The 20639-nt window shown below is 39.0% G+C and overlaps 1 protein-coding gene across 3 annotated transcripts in view; it reads right to left on the reverse strand.

The window, feature by feature from the left end:
• Positions 1-20639, reverse strand: part of DCAF5 (DDB1 and CUL4 associated factor 5) — a 100078-nt gene that overhangs the window by 40860 nt on the left and 38579 nt on the right. For all 3 annotated transcript variants that reach the window (XM_077909757.1, XM_077909756.1, XM_077909758.1), the window contains exon 6: positions 5714-5927. In XM_077909757.1, the coding sequence (XP_077765883.1) occupies positions 5714-5927 (214 nt within the window). The remainder of the gene's footprint in view (positions 1-5713; positions 5928-20639) is intronic.

Here is a 20639-nt window from a genome sequence, read left to right on the forward strand (position 1 = left end):
TGCCTGCACCTCTGCTATACCCATATAATGTCAACACAGAAAGTTGAGTGATGATGTAATGTCTGAGGCCAGGCCACATATTCAAGGCCATTTTGTTTGACTCACAGGTTACAAGTCAGCTCTTCTCTCCAGGGGATGAGTTAGGATGATTTCGTTCTCATGATTTTGGGGACCTTGCCATCTATCAAGTTTAAAAGAAAGACCTGTGTAAGTCATCCCAGTGCTCAGACCCTCCAATGCTCAGCTCTTTCGAGAAAACTTTTTCATACTTTCCCTTTCCTTCCGCATCCCATTTTCAGCAAAAGACAGGAATTATAAGGCCAAGTCTTAGGTAAGACCAAAGCAAAAGGAGATTTAAAAATTACCACACTGTCCATTTCCAGGCCACATATACCTGTTAGCCTGAAAGACTTACTTCCTAGAAGCCTGAGCTCTGCTGGACTTTCACAATCTAGGGCAAGAACCATATAAGGAATTGTGAAAGAAAGGGAACAAAAGCCGAGTGCTGCCTTACAAGTGTGTGCCAGAAGAGCTAGCAGGTGGAAAATTGGCCTTCTTTTTTAACCCTGTTAAGAGATTGGCTCACTGAGTATGCAGAGGGGAGTCGGAAACTGGAGAGACAGAATGTACCCAGTCAGCCTTCAGGGAGACAAGGAAAAACAAAAAATCCAAGTATGATGGTGATAGCAATGAGGAGACCCCTTGGGTTCAGGCGGCCTCCAGAGGAAAGAGTGCTATTTTATTTATTTATTTTTTAAGATTTTATTTATTTATTCACGAGAGACACAGAGAAAGAGAGAGGCAGAGACACAGACACAGGGAGAAGCAGGCTCCATGCAGGGAGCCCAATGTGGGACTTGATCCCAGTACTCCAGGATCACACCCTGGGCCGAAGGCAGATACTCAACCACTGAGCCACCCGGGCGTCCCAAGAGTGCTATCTTACTGCAAGATTCCTCAGCATACTTTAAGACTATAAGGTGGGCTGGTTTAAAAAAAAAAATTAGCTATATTTGGGCTAATTGTTTCTGTTGATGCTCAGCCAATCTGATGTCACTTAAGCCACTTTATCTGATGACAGAAATTATTAAACTTGAATAATAAAAAGATTATACTAGAAATAAACAAACTGTATTTTTGGCCAAAAGTAGGGAAGAGATTGTATATAGGGCTTTATTTACTTATTATTTATTTATTTTTAAGATTTTATTTATTTATTAGAGAGAGAACACAAGCTGGGGGGAAGACAGAGGGAGAGAGAGAAGCAGACTCCCCACTGAACATAAAGCAGGACTGGATGTGGGGCTGGATCCCAGGACCCTGAAATCATGACCTGAGTCAAAGGCAGATGCTTAACCGACTGAGCCACCCAGGCACCCCATATATAGGACTTTAAATGAAAATCCTGGGGCCTCTGGCTGGCTCATTCAGAAGGATGTGTGACTCCTGATCTCAGAGTTAGGAGTTTAAACCCCACCTTGGGTATAGCGATAAATAAATTTTAAAAAATTAAATTTATTATTATTAAATTTATTTTTAAAAATAAAATTTTAAAATTATTTTATTATTATTAAATTTATTTTAAATAAATTTTTAAAATTTTAAAATAAATTTTAAAAAAAGATTAAAAAAAACTCAAAGAGGTTATTATCTGGCAGTCATAGGTCTACCATAGCATCTGACACACAGCAGATGCTCAGTAAATATCTATTTTCTTAATTTAAAAGAAAGGGGGAGGAGGAGGCATGACATTAAGGGTTCAGTAGGAGACAGGAAAAAGGAACTTGTCTCCACTCACCTATGAATTAGTGACAGACCAAGAAACTAAACATGACAGAAAAATATTATGTGGAAGCCAGTCTCTACTGCTTCTCAGTTGTCTCTACTGACAACTCAAAAATCTGGGTTCTAGTCTTGGCTCAGCTACAAACATGTATATGTCTTATGTCCCCAGTGTCTCTGAGCCTCAGTTTTCTTTCTTGTCTGTAAAAGGAGGGTTATACAAAATGATCTCCAATAGCTCCATGATTAGAATTCATCTACAATGAAAAAAAAAAAAGAATTCATCTTTTTTCATCAATGACAGCAGTGAACACAGGGGAGACACAAAGTAGGCTCAGCCTATTTCACACACTATATTCCCAGAGTCCAATTTTCTGAAATGTCAATTTCATTTTGAGGCTGAAGAAGTACCAGTGAACCTAGGCTAGTCTAAAAGGAAGTATAGGCTCTCTGGCACAGTTTCTGGGTCCATTTGTGTAGAAAGACTAATCTCACTGCAATTAAAAGCCAGAAGACTGTCTTAGTGTCTTTCTTGACCATGTTCATTCCTATTATGGAAATTCTCAGATTCCTCTCTGGGATGGTTACCCAGCCTATGACTAAATGAAGAGTTCCAGAGCACAGAGCCTCCAGCTGTGGGCATACTCGAAGTATACAAGAACAAGTGCAAATATAAAGACCAATATAAGGAAAGAGTAGGCTTTGGAATTTGAAAGCCACAAAAAAGATCCTGTCTGGACTAGTCAAAGAATATACACGTCAGTCCTGCAGATCATACTGCAACAGTGGCAGCTGCTGCTTTAGCTCTGAGTGTGGAAAGTCAGAGCCTATAAATCATTCTGAGAGACATGTTCCAGCAATGAGACTGTAAGTTTGGCCTCCTGTGCAGCACTTAGACAGTATAAGCTCAGTAGATTAGTCTCATTGAAAATCTATTACTGGGATCCCTGGGTGGCGCAGTGGTTTAGCGCCTGCCTTTGGCCCAGGGCGCGATCCTGGAGACCCGGGATCGAATCCCACGTCAGGCTCCCGGTGCATGGAGCCTGCTTCTCCCTCTGCCTGTGTCTCTGCCTCTCTCTCTCTCTCTCTGTGACTATCATAAATAAATAAAAATTAAAAAAAAATTAAAAAAAAAAAAAAGAAAATCTATTACTTAATTCATCCTTATAAAGCCCCTAGAAGTTGAGCAGGAAAAAATGGTACTTATCGATTCTGATTTATAGTTAGAGAAGCCTTAGGCCCAAAAAGCTAAAAACCACACATTGACCAAAGTATTCAAGATCTGCTTCAACAAATATTTATTGTACTCTCACTGTATGCCAGGTATTGGAGACAAGACAATGATGAATTAGCCACATTTCATTTCTTAGTCCTCAAGGAATGAACAAATAGCCTAACGTAAATCTCTGCACTTCCTGTTCCCTAGGTTATATACTTTTGATAATCTTATTTTTTTTTTTTTTTTACTTTTGATAATCTATATGGGGACTATGAACAGACTTGAAAGATTTCACCTCTGAAATGGATCCAAAGTTAGATTCAATAACTTTGCATTCTCTGTCACAGAAAACTACATAAAAAAAACAAAAACAAAAAAACTATCTAGTTTATAAGAGAAGTTATAGTATCCATAGACTTCTCCCACAGGATAAAAATCACACATAAGAGGCGTCTGAATGGTTCAGTTGGAAGAGTATACCACTCTTGACGTTGGAGTCATAAGTTTGAGCCCCATGTTGGATGTAGAGATTACTTACATAAATATTTTTGTAAAAACACACAATAAATTAGTCAAGTCTATTTTTCTGAATAGAAAAATTCAAAAGCCAGCCAATGTTTTTACCATTATATATAACCTTAAAGGCAAAAATAACTACATCTGATTGTACAACAGGACAACCTTCTCTGGTTCTGCCTATGGCAATACCTGTCCCAGTGTATCTGGGCAAAATGGGTTATTGTAATCTAGGACAGAGGTTCTCAATCAGGGGAAATTTCCCCCCAGAGGACACTTGACAATGTCTGGAGACATTTGTGGTGGTCTAGGGGATGACTGGGGGAGACATTATTGGCATCTAGTGGGACAGGCCAGGGATGCTACTAACTATCCTGTAATGCACAAGAAAGCCCCACAAAACATATAATTATTCAACCAAAATGTCGATAGTGCAGACGTTAAGAAACCAAGGTCTGGGTGTTCTATACATTGGCTAGAGGCCTATACTCTGGGTCTTTTAAGGGCTCCATGCAGACAGGTTTTGGCTGCTAATACAGCAACTGAAAGAAAATTAACATCTATTTTCCTTTACATCTTTCACCTTTCTCTCAGCCCCCATAATTCTGGTAATAAAGCCTAATAAACCATTAAATTTAGTGCCTGCTTTTTATTGGTTATTGAAATAAGAATCACATGCATTAAGAGATTGACAGAAGAGAGAAAATCCATGTAAAAGCAAGGAAGAAAGGCAATAAGGAAGAAAGGAAGGGAGAAAGGGAGGGAGAGGCTTGGTTGTCATTTCCACAGCTAAATGAAACTAAATCAACCAATCTAAAGAGTAGACAATGATCTGTTCTGTTGTGAATCTGATCATGTCTAGAAACTGCTTCTTCCCACCCAAGAAAACAAATAGCCTATAAAAACTAAGTCATTCAAGCATTATGGCTTCTTTAAGGAGACATCACTTATATAACTGAGGCCACCTAGTGGTTTCCATTGTGGATCACAACTAAGTGGGCCTTAGGATTCTGCCTTCAACATAAATTCTGATTTAGATATATATTCTCTATTTACAAAAGGGACATCCCTAGTCTAGACAACTTAAAAGATATTTTCAGTTTCTTTAACATTTAACTCAATGCAACAAGCGTTTATTGTGCTCCTATTGCATATATTAGTCTAAGCTCTGATATTGGGGAGCATATAACAATTCCAGTTGAGGAAGAAAAATCTTAGCTTCTGCCTTCAAAGAGCAGGGTCTTCACAAGTTGCCCAAGAACTGTTTTTTTAATGTCCCTCACCCACAAAAAAACTCTAAAGAGGTGAGTACAGCATGTGAGAATTACATCACAGATGATGATGAGCCTAAAGAGAACACTAAGCATCAGCAAGAGACTAAGTTCTCTCTTTCCAATCTAGATGTGAAATAGCATAAGATTTGTTCTGTTTGAAAAGAAAAAAATCTATTTTTTTATTTGATCAATGCTTTCTATGTTTGTCTTTACTCAGTTTGATTATTGAGACCAGTCTAACTGGTCCACTCACTGACACCCACTTCAGAACTTCTATGGCCAAGACAGACAGGTGCAAGAATGCCAAGCATGTTTTTATACTGCCAGCTCTAAGTCAACATCAGTATCTCAATTCCCAGTGAGACTGTGAAAAGACTGGAAACATAGCTGGGTTCTCCTTCCCAGTTGTGATGCTGGATATAAAAAGAAAAAGAGTCCGCATCTGGCTTCCTCTCAAACAAAGCTGCTCAACCCATCTCATCCAAGAGAAAGATGCCATCCCAAGGGGCCATTCAGGATATACATCTCTTGGATGATACTTAGGGTGTTTCATTCATCATTGTGTTTCATTGATACACACAAAAAGTCTCTCTTCTTTTGGCAGGCTGATTTTCCATGGACTCCCTCCTTTCTTTTGAAATGACACATTCTTAGAACCTTAAAGTCTATTCACAAACCTGGAAAAGTGAGGTTACTCAGAACTATACTGTGGCCAACCTTGGTTCATGGTATGTGCCTCATATTAACCAATGGCCAATAAAGTGCTAATAAAGAAACTCACTATTATGCTAGAGTGTCCAGAGATACTGTGTGCCTCAATTGTTTCTACCTGACACAATGCTAAAGAGAAATACAGAATCACATAGAAAGAGCAATCTGAAGAAAGCATGAATGTGGGATGCAGGAAACAGAGGGCACCTACCTGGTCACGATCCCCGGCAAAGCAGCAACTTTTCATGGTGCAAGAGTTGAAGTAACCCTGATTGTCAAACTGGAACACGGGCAGGCGGGAGTGGATGTCATAGAGCACAGGGGGCAGGCGACGCCTCAGGGCCAGGAGCTGGGTGCCGTTGCTGTTGAATCGCACGCTCATAGCACTCTGGAGGGATAGATTGCCACCATAGCGCAGAAGAGAACTGGAAGGCAGGAAGCATACGGATTGGGCATGAGGCAGGCAGGACAAGTCTACAAAATGACATTTACTTCTTCCCAAAATGTGTCCAGAATCTCCTGTCAGGCTTGTACATCTGAATTTCAGCAGAGAGGTCCTAATACTATACTGTTTATTCTGGATATTTTTAAAAACAATAATCATTTTATTACTGGGGCACCTGGATGGCTCATTCGGTTAAGTGTCTGACTCCAGCTCAGGTCATGAACTTGGGGTCCTGGGATTGAGCCCTGCATCAGGGTTCCTGCTCAGTGGGGAGTCTACTTGTCTCTCTGCCCCGCCCCCCCCTTCCTCATGCTTTCTCTTTCTCTCAAAATATTTTTAAAAAATCATTTTAGGGGATCCCTGGGTGGCTCAGCAGTTTGGTGCCTGCCTTCAGCCCAGGGTGGGATCCTGGGGTCGAGGATCGAGTCCCATGTCGGGCTCCTTATGTGGGGCCTGCTTCTCCTTTATCTGTGTCTCTGCCTCTCTCTCTGTGTGTGTGTGTCTCTCATGAGTAAATAAATAAAATCTTTTAAAAATAAAAAATAAAAAAATAAAAAAATCATTTTATTACTTAAGCATTTATTTTTGAATTTTTAATCTGTTCACAAGAACTTTTTATATTCTATATAACTAGATGGTAAATATTTAAAAATTCCAATTTAAATGCAGAGTAAGTAGTATAACAATTAGAAAAGCAAGATGACTTGTTTTCTTATATAATTCCCAACAAACTTATATGTATTTGGTTAATATATTTGGTTACTATATTTATCTAGCTTCACTAGGGAGAGTGATATGCCCTGGTTCACCTACCATTCTTCTGTAGTCTCATAATATTCCTAACACACACACACACACACAAAACTCACACGGTATGGTTCCAAATAATTTCTTTTGAGGACTCAGAAGATACTTTCAAGTTTATAATGAACCAGGATGGCCATGAACATTAACAATTATACAGTACTAAGTAAAAAAGGCCATGTATCTGTGTGTGTATTTTATCTTTCAGTATCCTTGATTGGCTAGACTTTATTTTATTATTATGAAGAAATGAACAACTTACTGACCATATCATAACCAACTTCTTTTGTATTCTGGGTTCAATTCTTACGAGTACTGAATTACTGACAGTGAAGTGAGGTTAAGTATATATTGAGGGTGGTATAGAAATTCGTGTGACATGAAGACTACGAACTCATTTTGCCTCACACAGACATTGTTGTCCTGGAAAGAAAATAATCCTAGTAGTTTTAGGTAAAAACAGTTTAGAAATTCTAGGGAATCACAGAGCTGGAAAGGGTCTTGAGAGACCTAAATTAGAGCCTGGCAGATTTAACTGAACATTTTTAAGGAAGAGGTTTTAATAGCATTTTACCAAGTGAAAACTTAAAGAGCTATATGCTACCAGAAGAGATTTAATATTGAATGAAGACAACACATTTTCTTTTTCTTTTTTTGGCATGACAGTGATGGGCAAGATGAAGGGGACAGGAAAGGAGATATCCCATGGGAAAAGGAGCCCCTGGAACCACGTGCAAAGGCAGCTGCCAACCTGGCCTAGTCATAAACACTAGCGCGGGTCAGTCCTATGTCTCCCAGAGCAGTCTTCTCACCAGAGGGAGCCATGCTCTGATACTGCAGCTCTGTGCAGAAAAGGGTTTGGGGCAAAACAGGCTTTAATCCTTTTGGATTAGAATGAACAAAAATAGAAGACTTAGGAAACAGACCCTAGTACTCCAAACATCAAGGAGAAGGCTGGTACCTCTACATGCCCCAAGCAATAATCTCCACAGAGGAATGTTCTTATAATGGTCCTAAACAGAGGCTAGCTACACTCACTCACATACAGAGAATGAATGACAGGGCTGTTACAGTCCAGGCATTTCCTTTACAGGGTCCCCTAGCTGCTGCAGGCATGTGGTGTTATCTAAACACTGAGTTCAAAAACAATGAGAGGCTTTCAATCCAAGATCAGCATGGAGTGTACAAATAAACCGCCATCTGCAGGACTGAAGAGGAGTTGGGGGTGGAAACAAGACTCAACAAAAAGAAACTTGGCCAGCCCCACCCACAATAGCAGCACGGGTTTGCATCAGTTCAGGCCTCCTTGACAGGAAAGCTGGGGCCTCTGGAAAACGCCCTTTCCATGGGTTATACCCAGAATTTCCTCTGCTGATTCTAGTCAGACCTGTAGAAGTCTGCCCAAGACAGGCATCACGCCCATCCCACCCCCATCCAAGCTCCGTGACCTATCTTTGCAATCCAGCTACTCTACAGAGGCCTGTTTGTGGGCTCCAGGAGAATCACTAACTTCTCTTGCCTGTGCTTCTGTGTAGGGAACTCCTCTCTCACACATAGGGTAGGTATGTAGGACTTGCTCCTAGAGCTAAAGAGCAGCAACTGCTAAAACTGAATACTTCATGTTTGGGCACAAAATTAAATTCCTTCCAAAGGGCAGGATGATACCTGAAATCCAGAAAGTGAGTTGTGTTAGCTATAATTTCTCAGCAGGGGTTCTATCGCTGGCTCCTTCTGATGAGAATGGTAAGAACGATAAGAAGAAAAAGCTTAGAAGCAGTTTGCCCTCAGAGTCGAGAAATAAAGATAATGTCAAAGATGCTGTAGTTTATGGTTCCAAGTATAATGTACATGAGAAATCATCTAAACTTTTACAAATGTGGATTCTCTGGATCCACCCCCAAACATTCTAATTCAATCTGGGAAGTGGGCCTGGGAATCTGAATCTAACAACTCACAATTAATTCTGATGCATGTGACTTTCCAACCACCTTGAGAAACATGGTTCTGTTTTGGAATTCTGGGGGAGATGAAGCAGGAAGAGAAGAGGGAGTGGGGCCAGGGGGAAAAGAAGGTGGAGAAAAGGCAGATTCCCAGAGGTTTAACAAAAAGCCAATCACACAATATGGCACTTTTTACATCCCCATGTCTTTCTGCACGAAAGACTAATTCCTTTTAAAAATCAGAGTTCTTCTCTACCAACAATCAATGCCTGAAATGCCTTTTTCCTGTCATCAACACATTCTCCAAAGGAGAAGTTTCTCACTTCCTCTTGGAGAACTAAGGATAGACTGCCTCAATCTTGATTTGCTTTCTGAACTCTGATCTTGATAATGGAGATGCCACTATCCCCACTCTTCAGAGAAATGGCCACCACTACGTACCTAAACAAGATGAGCAGTATCTTAAAAAGACAAGCAGTAAGTTAAAATGAGTTCAACTCAAAATATCCCCATTTAGAAAAATAAAAGCAATAAATCTATTCCCAACCTATCTCCAGCCAATGATTTGTCATAAAATGCAACAAGACTGGGGTAGGAGGTAATCCAAGGGTCAGCATGCAAAAGATCCAGGACAAAAAGCAAGAGAACCACAGAACAACAAGAAAATATTTCTCATTAGTGTGGTCTCCTGGATTTTTCTTTTTTTGCTCCCTCTCATTCCCAGTATTCAAATGGACTTCTTTATTGTTCTGGCAGAGTAAAAAGAACATTTTTTAAGGTACTTGGCCAAGGGCCTTGGAATAGAAGAGAAACAGGCTAAGGTTGTTTCCAAGGAAAGTAACTGGGAGTATCATGTTCAATATAAAACAGGGCATTGATAAAGTTTCCAAGATTAGACACCATGAACCTGGACTTCCATTAATTCAGGACTAAGTAATTCACCTGATGGTACCAACAACATGATTTACCAAGGCCCACCAGCATGAATTTCCTTATGGTTTCTAAGTGAAAGCTTCAATAACACCTGTGAAATGCGCTGTTATTCCAAATCACAGACATCAGATGGTATTGCACAACCAGAGTAGCAAAAATCAAGGTCCTATAGATTGGGGGGGATGGATACCTCCCCCTCCCTTCTGGTTTCTGCTTTAGGAAGGGATGACCTATAAGGAATAAAGGACATTTTGTACTTGCACAACCCATAAAATATGACAAATCCAAGAGGACACTGGAATTAGATAGAAAGCAAACAAGTTTAGGGAGTCGTCACAGTCCACACCAATCCTATTAAAGTGTGTTCAGGGTCCCAATAACCCTTAACCATTTCTTTTATGTGATTTGGCAGGAGAACCTGGGCTTTCTCGTTTGTTTTTTTCTAACACAATCCTCAATTCCAAGACTGAGACTTCTCTAGAGGAAGCCAGAACTGTTAGACAACTAGTATGAGAAGATACATTGTGATCTCTGTCTAAAACAAACTCCCTTTCCTCAGAACATGATTCACTGCCAAACGTCTCTGGCTTGAAATATATAGATTCAATGTACCTGCTAAAATTTCCTTCCCTTCTTGAACCTCCAGAAATTTAAGTTTGACTGAAGTTGGCAGAAGGGTTTGATACATTTCTGATAGGGAGATTTTTAGATAGGGGCATCTGGCTGGCTCAGTCAGTAGAGCATGCAACTCTTGATCTCATGGTTGTGGATTCTAGTCTCAAGCTGGGTGTAGAGATTACTTTTAAAAAATCTTTTTAGGGGTACCTGCATGGCTCAGTGGTTGAGAGTCTGCCTTTGGCTTAGGTTGTGATCCTGGGGTCCTGGGACTGAGTCCCGCATCAGGCTCTCCCCACAGGGAGTCTGCTTCTCCCTCTGCCTATGTCTCTGCCTCTCTCTGTGTGTGTCTCTCATGAATAAATAAATAAAATCCTACTAAAACAAATCTTTTTAAAAAGAAGAGAGATCTTTAGATGATCAAATGGCATATCCAATCCCTACATGAAGCAAATGTGGATGGCAGGCATTGCTGTGTTTTTAATCATCATCTTCCAGAATAGGGGCATCCCCAAAGATAAAGTGATCTGGAACCTAAATTTTTGTGTTTGACCCAGAGATCTCAAAAGCCATGCAGAACTGAACAAGATCTCAAAATAAATTAAGAGGTACTGCCATAACAGATTTGTTCTAGGACACACATGAATTTCCCATAGAACTAAGGACTCAACATTTAGTCATCTCAGTTCATCAGATGGCCTGGCTTATCAGATACCCCTTCACCCCAAACTGCAGAAAATAGAGAGGGGTTTTCTGAGCAGCAATTTAATATTCACCTTACAACTAACTACTCCTGGTCCTACCTTCTGACAGACATTATATTAGCATCAACGCTGACCTTACAGTATATAAAACTGGAAAGGTAGAGTTTAATGAACAGTGCTTGGTAAGAGGCAGAAAAAAAACAAAAGAGGGAGGTTGGGATGACAGTTGCTACAGCAACAGTAACAGTGCTGCAAGAGGGGTTGGGAATATATGCAGGTAAACAGGCAGTCCCTGATGGCAGGAGAGGAAACTGGGGTGGGTGCACTGGCTATTAGGGTGGAAGGCCACGAAGCTGAAGGAATGTGAAAGAGGAAAGAGGTAAAGTTTGGAAAAAATCCTAAGCAGAAAAGGGTCTGAAAACAAAAATCAGAATTTGTCACTGTCTATGAAGAACTCCTATGCAAACAGTTGAAAACAAGAGACAGAGGAATGCAAAGCAAAAGGAGAGAAGGCCAAACTGCTGACTGATGAGACACAACTACAGGAAGCCAGTCTGTTTCTCTAGGAGCAGCTCACTGAGAATGTATCCAAACACCAAAGTCCCCTCTAGTTGGCAGTAACAGAAGTGTCTTAGAATAATGGCTTTGAAACTTTGATAGCAACCCTTGGTAAAGTACATTTTATACTGCATCCTGGTACACCCACTTTTTTTTTTTTTTTCAGCATAAATTCATTAAACAGTACTTACCACCTACCATAATGCTACGCCCTGATTCTGTATTCTATATTTTTTTACTTAATAAACACTTGTGACCATCTAAGTTGATTTCATGGCCCACAGAATTATTGAAAGAGCTTTCTACCTTAGCTTCCTTGCTTCTACTCTTAGCCTATGCTTCATTTATCCTGAATAACACAGTCAGAGGGATGCTGAACCAAGAGTCAGAAACATCATTCCTTTGCTAAAGATCTTTCAGTGGCTCCCCATTTACACCAGAGTAAAAATCAAATTCTTTATGAGACCAATGAAACCCTAGACAACCACCTCCCGATCCCTGTATCTTTGACTCTACCTCCTAGCACTCTTCTTACCTTACTCTACTTTAACCATATGATGCCTCCTTACTGATCCTAGAACAAGTCAAGCATGCTTCTGCTTAAGGGTCTTTACATTTGCAGATCCTGCTGTCCAGAATGTTCTCCAGATATGTCCATAGTTCATTCACTTACCTCTTTATTCAAATACCCTCCTCAATCAGGCCCTTTCTGATATCCTGTATAAAAGTTCAAGTTCCCAATACTCTGTCTCCCTTGCATGCTTTATTTTTCCAGGTACATGAATGCCATCCTACATACCATATATTTTTATGTATTTATTTTGTTTCTTATTTGTCCTTTCCCACTAGACTACTAACTTTTATATCCTTTCCCTATATATCCCAGTGCCAGGCATGTAATAGTCACTCAATAAATAGCCATTGAATGAATGATCTAATGGATCATGAAGCAGCAGTTTCAAAAACCCTGATTTTAAACATTAAAAAGAAAAATGGGCTCTGCCAAAGTTCACATGGGTCCTGACATTTGTCTACATGTGAAACCCAATCTGAGAGACAAGAAGCAAAGCAGCATAAAACTGGAGAAATATTAAGAGGCTTGGAGATCATCTGAGTCCAAGTCCTCTTGAACAGGCAAAGAACCAGCCCCATTTGTCAATGACCACTCAGGCAATCCCCCATCTTTGTGTGACACTACCACACATCCTTAAAATAAGTTAAATACGTCTACCTGCCAATAAGTGGCCAACAAGAAGGAAGAGATTAGCAGGTAGGCAGGTGTCTTAATTATATCTTGTATTTTTTATTTTTTTATTTTTATTTTATTTATTTATTAAAATTTTTATTTATTTATGATAGTCACAGAGAGAGAGAGAGAGAGAGGCAGAGACATAGGCAGAGGGAGAAGCAGGCTCCATGCACCAGGAGCCCGACGTGGGATTCGATCCCAGGTCTCCAGGATCGTGCCCTGGGCCAAAGGCAGGCGCCAAACCGCTGCACCACCCAGGGATCCCTATATCTTGTATTTTTTAAAGTGAGTTTTTAATACAAAAATTCAAAAGGAAAATTAATAATTACATTTGGGGAAATGAAGTTAAAAAAAAGAAAATTCATCTGTTAGATATCAGAAAGGGGTGAATTCTACAGGTTTTAAACCTATGCCCTATCCAGTGATATTTATGAATGGATAAACACTCAGATTGATGGATGTATAAAGACCAACAAGAAGATATATAAATGAGACTATAGGATTTAGGTAATTTTTACTTTTTGTGCCTTTCTGTTTTATTTTTCCAAGTTTTTCTACAATGAACATGATTTTTTTCCTGTAATCAGAAGAAAATATGTTATTTTAAAAATACCATCTCATATACAGATACTTTTTAACTAGGGGACACAGAAAATAGCTTTGAAAAAAATATGAGAGTAGGGAATGTAAAGACCCTCTTAATGAAAACTTCAAATAATATGCTGCCCCATAGGATTCTGGTATAGATGTTAAATCTGAAATTAAATCATTACTTTAAATTCATATAATGATAGTCAAACAACTATCTGAAAACAGTGTCTCTTACCATCTTTCTCAATGAGAGCAAATAATATCCCTCCTTTGGTAGGTTTTCAAGTACTAAACAGGCCTATGTTGGTTAGTATTGAACACAGTCATCAAGTTAGTTCTAAAACTAACTCAGTTTGATTTCTTTCTGCAGATCCACCACCCTACTTCCAAAGCACCCATAAATAAATGGCAAGGTCATATTATTGGAATAAAAAATAGATTTAAAACATAAAATATTTTATGCAGAACCCAGAAACATTGGCAATGTTTTTGGAAAGTCTTCCATACATAGGTAAATTCATGAGTAAATGAAGCCAAAATGATTAGAGTATACTGAGAAATCCCTATCTAAAATATGTGACTCACAACAGATAAAATAGAAGTGGTCATCTGTTATCACAACGTAAAAAGTTTAAACTATGAGTAATTCACTGAAGGAATAACATCACAATAGATACTCTTGAAGGAGCAAGAAGTTCATTAAATTTAGTTTACAAAATGTTTGTGTGTACACTGTATCATCTAATCTCTTTTTTATTTTTTTATTTAATTTATTCATGAGAAACACACACACACACACACACACACACACACATACACAGAGGCAGAGACACAGGCAGAGAGAGAAGCAGGCTCCATGCAAGGAGCCTGATGTGGGCCTCGATCCCAGGTCTCCAGGATCAGGCCCGGGGCTGCAGGCGGCGCTAAACCACTACACCACCGGGGCTGCCCTGTATCATCTAATCTTTACAATAATTCCCCTATAAGGTAGACAGTGGGGATATTATTCTCATTTCATACTAGAGGGAACCAAAGTCCTGAGCAGTTACATGATTTGGTCCTGAGCACACAATAGATAAGCACCAGATATAGGACCAGCAAGTTTTTTCTGCTTCTTGGCTCAACAAGGTTTCACAGAAGGGTCCCTGGGTGGTGCAAATGGTTAAGCATCCAACTCTTGGTTTCAGCTCAGATCATGATCCCAGGGCAGTGAGATTAAGCCCTGTGTGGGGCTCCGTGCTCAGTGCAGTGTGCTTGAATATGTCTCTCCCTCTCCCTTTGCCTTCCCCCCACCCAATAAAAAACTAAATCTTAAAAATTAAAAATAAATAAAACAAATTACAAAAAAAAAACAAAAAACAAAAAGAAAACAAGATTTCACAGGACACATGGTGGAAATGGGTTATTCCACTCAGCAAAGAGAGTAGTATCAGATGACAATGCATCAGGGCCAGAAGGATTCATCTAAGTTGTTCACTTCACACCCTTCTTGTAGTTTAATTAACTCATTTACTCATGCATGCATTTACTGAATAAACATTTATTGAATACCTGCTAACTATTATAGATACTGCACTAGGCCCATGGATTCAAAAATGAAATAAGATGAAGGAGACACCCTTGAGAACCAATTAGTGACAAGGAAACCAAGAGTTTCCTTCTATAGCATGAATAGTGTTGGAATAAGGGGAACATGTGTACTGAGAGACATAGGAAGAACATCTACCCTCTACCTGGGAGACGGGTGGCGGTGGTCGCAAAAGATTTCCTAGAAGAAAAACTCAAGCTGACTCAACAGAAAGAGAGAGTTGACTCAAATTCTCAAGTGGCAAAAGACATGAGATAAATTCAGGTATGTTAATATATGGGTAAATTCCCAACACATACTGATGAGTAAAAGGTCAAGTTGTAAAATAATTGTACAGTGGTACATCATTTTGTGTGGAAAACATACATATGTACAGAGACAACACCGTATGTTTTCTGTGGGTACATATATAAGCACATAAAAGCAAAAAAACAAAAAGTTCTGGAAGCATATGCTATGAACTCCTATTCATTACCCCCAAGAGAGGGGGGGCAGGGGACCTGGACTGGAAGAGGTAGTCAGAAGGGACTTCAGCTTTAATTAAAGTTTTATTTTATTTATTTATTTATTTATTTATTTATTTATTTATTTATTTATTTTTATTTATTTATTTTTAAATTTTTATTTATTATTTATGATAGTCACACACACAGAGAGAGAGAGAGGCAGAGACACAGGCAGAGGGAGAAGCAGGCTCCATGCACCGGGAGCCCGACGTGGGATTCGATCCCGGGTCTCCAGGATTGTGCCCTAGGCCAAAGGCAGGCGCCAAACCGCTGCGCCACCCAGGGATCCCTAATTAAAGTTTTAAAAGGAGAATGTTATTAGCACAGAATTCATGTTTTTTTAACTTTTAATTTTGAAGTAATTATACATTCAGAGGAAGTTGCAAATAAATATACAAGAAGTTCCTTTATACGCTTTATCCAACCTCTCCCAGTGTTACCATCTCACATAACTATAATACACTATTTGAAACCAGGAAATTTACAGTGGTACAATCTACAGAGCTTATTTTGATTTTTTTCAGTTATACATGCTCTCATATGTGTGGTATGTGTGTTTGTAGCTCTATGTAATTATATCACATCTACAGCTTCATGTAACCACCACAATTAAGATACTTATGTGTACCATCATCACAAGACTCCCTCATGCTACCCTGGTATAGCCACATTCATCCCTACTCTATCCCCATTGCTAACACCTGGCAACCACTAATCTGTTCTCCATCTCTTCACATATATTAGTTTGTGAATATCATATATATGGAATTATGCAGTATACACCCTTTGAGATTGACTTCACACAACATATGGTAAGTTCGTTTTTAATTTTTAAAGGAACTACCAAACTATGTTCCAGAGTGGCTGTACTATTATACATTCCCACTGGTAATGTAGGAGTGATCCAGTTTCTCCACATCTTCATCAGCACTACTTGTATTTTAAAAAGCTAAACTAAGAAGTCGGTCATTATATTTTAAAACAAAAGGAAAGATAAAACTATATAATTTTAGCTTCCTTATGGATATACCTAACACCATCTATGAAATATTTTTGTAACAACAAAAAACCCAAAAACCAAAACTACCCACCCACAAAACTGTTCAAGTCCCTAAATCTAAAACCAATGTATAGGAAAAACTGGGGTCAGAAGGAATATGCTAAATGACAGTATAAAAATGCAATCACTATATTAAAAAATGTGAGAAATTCCACAAGATAATCTATTTATTAAAGAAATAATAATTATTATTTCTTTAATAAATAGATGGCAAGGAAAAAAGGGGAGAGGCAGGAATACTTGTAGATTAAAAGAGACTCAGCAGCCCTATTAACTAACTGCTTTGTATGAACCCTATATAAATCCTGATTCATTAAAAACCAATTGTAGCATTCATGAGACAATTAAGGAAATTTTCTTTTTTAAGATTTTAAGTAATATCCACACTCAACATGGGGCTCAAACTCATAACCCTGAGATCAAGAGTTATACTCTCTACCAACTAAGCCAGCCAGGTGCCTCGACAATTAAGGAAATTTAAACACTAGTCAAATACATGCAATGATATTAAGAAGTTATTAAGTATGATAATGTTGGGGTTATACTTTTTTTTAAAGATTTTATTTATCCATTCATGAGGGACACAGAGAGAGAGGGAGAGGCAGAGACAGAGGCAGAGGGAGAAGCAGGCTCCACGCAGGGAGCCCAATGTGGGACTCGATCCCAGGACTCCAGGAACACGCCCTGGGCCAAAGGCAGGCGCCAAACCACTGAACCACCCAGGGATTCCCTGGGGTTATACTTTTTAAAAGAATTATCTTTTTATGGAAAGTACTCTGGCAGTTCCTCAAAAAGTTTAACATAGGATTACCATATGATCCAGCAATTCCACTCCTAGGTATATACTTGAAAAAACTGAAAACAGGTACTCAAACACATATTCACGAATGTTAATAGTAGCGGTATTCATAATACCAAAGAGTGTAAACAATTCAAATGCACATCAATGGATGAATAAACAAAATGTTGTATATCCATACAATAGAATATTATCCAGCCATAAAAAGGAATGAAGTAATGATACATGCTACAATGTAGATGAATCTCAAAAATATAAGTAAAAGAAGCCAGACCAAAGGTCACATAATGTATGAAATATCTGGAACAGATAAATCCATAGAGAGAAAAAGTAGATCAATTGTTAACCAGAAGCTAGCAAGAAAAAAGTACTTTGGGGAGTCATGGCATAAAGTGTGTGAGTTTTATTTTAGGATGATGAAAATGTTTTGGAACAGATAGAGGTGGTAGTTGTAAATCATTATGAATGTGGGGCAGCCCCGGTGGCTCAACGGTTTAGCACCACCTTTGGTCCAGGGCATGATCCTGGAGACCGAGGATCAAGTCCCACGTCAGGCTCCCTGCATGGAGCCTGCTTCTCCCTCTGCCTGTGTCTCTGCCTCTCTCTCTCTCTCTGTCTCTCATGAATAAATAAATAAAATCTTTTAAAAAAAATCATTATGAAAAAAAAATCATTATGAATGTGCTAGATGATGAATTTTTCACTTTAAAATAGTTAATTTATGTTATGTGAATTTTATCTCAATTTAAAAAAATTATCTTTCAGTGATATATATATTTTTTTTCAGTGATATATATTAAAATATTTACAGAGAAATGATATGTTACATGGAAATCGATTCAAAATAATTAGGGAGGGAAGTCACAGATGAGGAATAAATGAAACAAGATTGTCCATGGGTTAATTACTGAAGCTGGGTGATAGATATGTTAGAATTTATTTTACTATTGTACTTTTATTTACATCTAAAATTTTTTTACCATAAAAAGTTTTTAAAAAGAGAAGAATCAAGACTTGATTTAAAAAAAAAAAAGTCCACTTGATTTATTAGGGATTTGACAGTAACTCTTTCTGAATAACAATACTTGAGGAGTATTAAAGGAAGGATATGGATTGGTACATGCTTCTAGAACTTTCATCCATTCACGAGACATTCCCCAGATATTCTGGTCTGAAGTCTCTTGTTATAAAAGCCACATTTGTGCTTTGTGCAAAGGAATGGACATGGGGAAGCTCTGACCTAAAGTCCAAAGACCCTGAGTCAGAATGAATACAGTACTCAACACAGACCTTTTAATAACCATAGCTCCCATCTTGCAGGTTACTCTAAGTTGCTAAATTACCTGGAATATCTGTTTCAAATGGAAGATTCACAGGTCCTGCCTCAGGTCTCAACAATTCAATCTCTGGATCTGTCCTTCAGGAAGGAATATTTTAACAAGATTTCCAGGTGATTCTGATGCCCTCTAATGCTTGAGAACCACTAGGTTAGGACAGCGGGGCCTTAATGTCTTCCAAAGGACAAACCTGATTTTAGAGCTCCACCACGTGGCCTAAAAACTAGACAGCAGCTTCAGGAGAGTCCCTGGCTTCCCCACGTAATCCTAACTGACAGGCAGTCAAAACCCAGCAAGAACTCTTACAACCTTCCCTAAGGATTTATCACTTAAAGACATGTTTTGATCCATGCCATTACACTCAAGCAATTAACAGGCCCAGAAAACATTACAGAAAGCTTGCTTTGAAAATACAGACTATTTGGAGGTAAGTATAAAACTGCATTCAAAAAAAAAAAACTGCATTCATTCAATATTTACTGAAGGTACATAATATTCTAAGTACTGTGCTAGGCTCAAGAGATCAGAGATAAAACAAGGTCCTGTCCTTAAAAATCCATAGGAAAACATGACAAGTAATAGCACAGATTCAGACAAACACTTCTTTTCTGAGAAGCAAATCCTGGGCACTGGGAAGGAAATAAAATAATCTAATACTGATCTAGTTGGAGATAAACACTCATATCAAAAGATCATTAATGATGGCAAAAGCAGCAAATGAACCAAGCAATATGCATGCCACAGACCATAAGTACTTTACAGAGACTGACTAGAGAGATCTCTTCCTGTAGAAGAGAAGGCTTCATTCATTCAGCATATATTCTGTGTCCAAACTGTGCTAGGTGTTGGGGACACACTGAGTAAAGGAAGCTTTAAGACTATGGGAGCAAGGATGTTTTTCCTGATGGGCTATCAATTTGATTGTGGACCCTGAAAGGTAACTAAAACTTGAATTGACAAAGAAAAGCAAAAAAAAAAAAAAAAAAAAGAGAAATTCTCCTCTATGTGTGTTGGTATATAGAAGAGAGTACAAGGGGAGAGAGAAGGAGCAGACTGTTTGCTGAAGGAGTTTTTATTTTATCCAGTAAAGTAGGTCATACATTCATTCCAAAAAACATTTTCTTAGAGCATCCCACATATAGGTTCTAGGGATAGGGCCATGCACAAAGATGACAAGAATCCACTAAAGCTCCCACGTAGGGGAAGGGCAAGAGTGATATTTAAGGATATGCGTTATATGGCAGAAGCCAGAGGCCAAGTTAAGAAGCTGGTGTAGCCAGCCCTTTCAGAAATAGTCTTGTGGGCCTGATAAGGAGCCGGAGCTTTGAGAACTGAAAATAATGGCCAGGCACTAACAAAGAGCAAGGCTGGTTATGGCAGAGGGTCAGAGAGACAGAAGAGAAAAATGGGACTCTGGGATTTTGGCCAGGACGATTGTGGGAGTGATGGTGACATTGATAAAAACAAACAAAAAAGCAATACAATTCTAGGAAGAAAGCAAGTGTTCATTACAGATTTCAGCATATGGAATGCTTGCTTGTATATGTGTGTAAAGATGACTGAGTGGGGGAAGAAAGAAAGGAGTGTCTAGGGATCCCTGGGTGGCGCAGCGGTTTGGCGCCTGCCTTTGGCCCAGGGCGCGATCCTGGAGACCTGGGATCGAATCCCACATCGGGCTCCCGGTGCATGGAGCCTGCTTCTCCCTCTGCCTGTGTCTCTGCCTCTCTCTCTCTCTCTCTGTGACTATCATAAATAAATAAATAATAAAAAAATTAAAGATGTAAAAAAAAAAAGGAGTGATGTTTAAAAAAAAAAAAAAAAAAAGAAAGGAGTGCCTAACCAGAAGCCATGTCCCCCAATTAGAGCTAATCATTCTGACAACTAAACTCCAATGATCTCCAGCTTTTCTCTTGCAGTTTTTTCTACACCATCCAAATTGCTGGGTCTTCCTGACTCTCCTCTCTTCCTTTTTTGTCTGTTCAAATCATTCCCTAAAGAGCTGGTGATA

Source organism: Canis aureus, chromosome 9, assembly GCF_053574225.1.
Source record: "Canis aureus isolate CA01 chromosome 9, VMU_Caureus_v.1.0, whole genome shotgun sequence".
Lineage (NCBI taxonomy): Eukaryota > Metazoa > Chordata > Mammalia > Carnivora > Canidae > Canis > Canis aureus.